At 36.5% G+C, this 4,866-nt stretch overlaps 1 protein-coding gene across 1 annotated transcript; it reads left to right on the forward strand.

Annotated features, from left to right (window-relative positions):
* The first annotated feature begins 2,724 nt into the window (after positions 1 to 2,724).
* Positions 2,725 to 4,352, forward strand: LOC144445092 (carbohydrate sulfotransferase 11-like). Its single transcript, XM_078134643.1, has 2 exons — positions 2,725 to 2,854; positions 3,468 to 4,352. The coding sequence occupies exons 1-2, from the start codon at positions 2,747 to 2,749 to the stop codon at positions 4,314 to 4,316; spliced, it is 957 nt and encodes a 318-aa protein (XP_077990769.1). The 5' UTR covers positions 2,725 to 2,746; the 3' UTR covers positions 4,317 to 4,352.
* The last annotated feature ends 514 nt before the right edge of the window (positions 4,353 to 4,866 follow it).

Here is a 4,866-nt window from a genome sequence, read left to right on the forward strand (position 1 = left end):
ATGGAGTTAATATAATTGTAAACCTCGGGCCTGCTATACAAGCGCGAAGGTTGGGAGGGGGTGTCCATCTCCCATGGTAAGACCTTTTTGAAAAATGCACAACTTTCTATGGCCATTTAGATCACCATTCGAAGTAAAACACAACTTAGTTATATCATAAAAATCACTAATTTTAGGGTTTCAAAAGTTTAAATCATTTCAAGTCGTGCCCACGCCAGGCGTGGGAGAGGGAGTGTTGCCCCTCCCATGGTAAGAGCTTTTTGAAAAATGAACACCCTTTGGAGGACATTTAGAGCACCATTCAGAAGTAAAACATTACACAACTTAGTTATATCATAAAAGTATCACTAATTTTAGGGTTTCAAAAGTTTAAATCATTTCAAGTCATATTGATATAAATAATAATGATAAAAAAGATCAAGTAGAAAGTGAGAAATTTTGGGAAAACATGCACAATGGAGGTCAGTTACCATTTAGAGATACAAATTCATTAAATTATTTTAAAGTGTGTCTCTCTTGGCTATGTTTGTGTGCAATTCAACATGTTCAGGTCAATGGAGGCACAGATTTTAGAGTCAGTCCATCCAGTAAATGTCAAAGTATTTCATTTCTTATGTGTTACGTGTACAGTGTACACATGCAAGTTTTATACGACATGATTAAACAATGCAACTAATGGCCTGCAATATTAAGAAGTTATTTCTAACAAAACTGTTGCTTAAAAGGTGCAATGTTATGACTCCATGTCATATGCTTGGGATCTATCAAGAGACAAAGAGTTTATGTTATATTTGAACGTGTATTTATAACCATTGTTTATGGTTTATTGTATGCACATACATTGTAGTATTGAAAATTAAGTACAGCAGGGTGGTTCATGATTTTGTTCATTTATTGAAAATAAGGTGACCCCCCCCCTTTATTCACTTTGTAAAAAAGATGACCCCTCCTTTGAGTCGCAAATTGAGGTGTCCCCCCCCCCCCGCCGGAAAAACTGATCTCTCCCATACCATCAGCGCATTGCATCTTGGGTACCTTTGTTTTCGCCATGCTCGATTACTCGTATTAAATCACGTTTCTACCGTTCCCGTGTGTCTTTCCAACTGGCACTGGACGTAATATCACCGTCCTGTGCGCAGCTAGCTTATAAAAGCGTTTCATACCGTAGCTATGTGACGATCACCTTCTAAGTTGCTTCATTATGTTTTTATTTCATTTCACCTTTCCTTTATTTTTGTTATTTTGGCAGATGACTTATCACAGTCTATCATCGCATCGGAGGGTCTTCATAATACTTGTAGTTATTGGCTTAATATATATCCTATGGTACCTAGGTGAGTCATACGTCTCAACTGTTCAGATGGAACCTCTCTCAAACAAAATATGTCAAGTTAACCCCCCCCACCCCCCAACCCCTCTCCTCCCTCTCTCTGTCTCTCTCTCTGTCTCTCTCCCTCTCCCTCTCTCTCTCTCTCTCTCTCTCTCTCTCTCTCTCTCTCTATATATATATATATATATATATATATATATATATATATATATATATATATATATATATATATATATATATATATATATATATATATATATATATCTTCGCCTTTCACTTTAACAATGAAAAATATATTATATATCCATTTGTGAAAGTCGGGGTCACATTTACATCTGAGTATTCTAGGCTACTTCTCATGTCATGTATAGTTATGCACCATCAACGACAATATTTTTCCAATCTGAGACGTCTTCGTCAACATTGTTACTTTTTGAGTTATTGTTTTCCAGTACGTAGCGGAGTAAGCGCCATCAACGACAATATTTTTCTAATCTGATATGTCTGACTATGCTGGGGTTTCAAAAATACCAGTCGTACAAGTTGTTTTAGTATTGTCATGATTTTATTAGCACAACTGAACTGAAGGTTCAGTAGTGCTATAGGCATGGGAAAATGTCTGTCTGTCTGTATGTGTGTGTGTGTGTGTGTGTGTGTGTGTGCACAACTTAAAGTCAAAAACTGCTGTACCGATTGCTTTGATATTTGGTGGTCATGTTACTTCTGGTGTCTAGTTGGGAAATTGTTCAAATGAAAATGATTGCATCAGAGATGTGGGTTTTGGGTCAAAAAAGTGTTATTCTGCACATTTTCTTCAAAATATTTTGACACAATTGGCCCCAGCACCCATAACCACACCCTTAGCAACAACCGAATGGCAGTATATTTTGCTCAAATAACAACATCATCTGGTAGGAAAGTGAGTAAACATTCAAAAATGTATGCAAATATCCCTAGTAACAAGACCACGCCCATAGCAACAGCCAAATTGTTGTGTATTTCACAAAGATAACAAAAGGGATTAATAGACAAATGAACAAACATTCAAAAGATGTATGTAACTTTTCCTAGCAACAAGACCACGTGCATAGCAACAACCAAATGGTCACATATATTGCAGAGATAACAACAGGAATTGAAAGACAAATGAATAAACATTCAAAAAATGTATGCAAATGTGCCTAGCCAGAAGAGCACGCCCATAGCAACAGCCAAATGATCGCGTATATCACAAAGATAGTAACATGGTTGGAGAGGCATGCGCAACTGGATAGTCATTCAGCAAATGAACACCTATTGTTAGCATGGACTAGTTAAACACTGTACAGTTGTGCTACAGCGCCATTGGCGGTATTTTTAACATTTCCTTGCTCATTCTTCACATATACAGCTTCTCCTCTACAGTCACAACGTATTATGCCAACATATCGACACACCAAAACTTGGAACAACAAAATATCTATGTTTTCCGAAAACAACACTACAAGTGTCGGTTCACACTCGGATATCCAGAATAACTTGACGGTAAAATTAATTTTTGAATTCCCATTTTTCCTCTTGTACTTTGCGTGAGACCCAAGGCCAGGGCAGTTGTGGTCAAAATTCGATCAATTGTCTTAAAATGTGAGATTTTACTCTTAACAGTACAGAGTTTGGTGATGAATATACACACGATTTGATATTAGTTTGTGTACTGAATTATTAAAAAGTAGAATACTGTCACAACTAACTAAAAATATTGGTAAACCTATGAAGTAGACTGTTACTTGATATTCATATCCCGTGTGAAGTGTTTTACCTATGAAGTAGACTGTTACTTGATATTCATATCCCGTGTGAAGTGTTTTACCTATGAAGTAGACTGTTACTTGATATTCATATCCCGTGTGAAGTGTTTTACCTATGAAGTAGACTGTTACTTGACATTCATATCCCGTGTGAAGTGTTTTACCTATGAAGTAGACTGTTACTTGATATTCATATCCCGTGTGAAGTGTTTTACCTATGAAGTAGACTGTTACTTGATATTCATATCCCGTGTGAAGTGTTTTACCTATGGAGTAGACTGTTACTTGATATTCATATCCCGTGTGAAGTGTTTTTGGCTCTGATTCATACTTACCTTCCTTTGAACTAGGTGCAAACAACACCAAGCTGCATTGAGTGTGATGGCGTCCTAAATTTAACCCACATTTACGAAGAGAGAGGGCGTCTAGTTCACGATCAATGTCAGACCTACAAACGAACGAAGCCAACTGACAGCGCCCTCTTCAGACAACTCTTCGTTGACGATAAATATAAGTTTATGTATTGTCCCATCGCTAAGATTGGAAATACAGCTTGGAGGACGGTGATGCTTGTTTTACGAGGTGCAATAAAAAGCATCTCTGATTTGGAAAAGGGAGGAGAAGTTTATATTAAGTACCATTACAGAACACTCGATGAGTACTCATACTATGATCAGCAGGAACGTTTGCACGGTGAATACACAACATTTTTGTTCGTCAGACATCCATTTTCCCGCCTTTTATCAGCTTTTAGGGATAAGTTTGAAGACATACCGGATATGTCACGTTTGCGAAAGTATTCACCTATAGTAAAGAAAGCGACGGGAAGGAGAGACTCAAGCCTTACAATAAAATTTGAAGAGTTTGTCCGGTATCTGCTCAAAACGGATCCGTCTACGTACGACATCCACTGGCTTCCGATGCATATTGCATGTCATCTCTGTTTTCTTGAGTATGACGTCATTGGCAAGTATGAAACATTTGCCAAAGACACTGATTACGTCATGAAACTAATCAACGCTGATGGCGTACTGAGTTTCCCGTATTATGCGCCGCATGCCACCAACAGTTCTTCTGATGACGTCATCAAACAATATTATAATCGGTTAACAAAAACTGAAATTCAGAAACTTTACAAGATATATGAATGGGACTTCAAATTATTTGGATATGAAATTCCCCATGACCTTGGATTGTGATGTTTTTTTCTGAGATAAAAATCTGTCACATATGTTTTGTAATTTTTTAAGGGTACGGGAGGTATTAAAAGGGGAATGTCTGTCTGTCTGTCTGTCTGTCTGTCTGTATGTCTGTCTGTCTGTGTGTCTGTGTCATCATTTTCTAAAATTCGGCTGGCTCAATTGTAATGAAATTTGGGATATATAATCTTTAGGGTAATAGCTAGACCTGATTAGGTTTTGAGCCAGATCTGTTAATGTTTAATTAGAGAAATTTGCATATTAATGAAATCAACTAATTACGCAATATCTTAAGACTGCATACTTCAATTTCAATATGATTTAGTTTATTCGTTAAACATAACAACATACATTATTCCTATAAAATTCGTTGATGTATCTTAGAGCGTTAATGAATAATTTGCATAATTAATTATTTTTGGTAATTAGGCTATATCTTAAGAATACATACTTCAAATTCAACATAATTTAGTACATACATTAACCATAAGAAAACACATATGTCCTGTCAAGTTTGTTGATGCACCGTACAGTGTTAATGAAAAATTTG

Source organism: Glandiceps talaboti, chromosome 13 (assembly GCF_964340395.1).
Source record: "Glandiceps talaboti chromosome 13, keGlaTala1.1, whole genome shotgun sequence".
NCBI classification, from domain to species: domain Eukaryota; kingdom Metazoa; phylum Hemichordata; class Enteropneusta; family Spengelidae; genus Glandiceps; species Glandiceps talaboti.

Excerpts from the sequence above, each read along its gene's own strand:
- LOC144445092 (XM_078134643.1), top strand. The coding sequence starts at position 2,747 with ATGCCAACATATCGACACACCAAAACTTGGAACAACAAAATATCTATG. Across the intron at positions 2,855-3,467 it reads ATATCCAGAATAACTTGACG|GTGCAAACAACACCAAGCTG; the intron begins GTAAAATTAATT and ends CCTTTGAACTAG.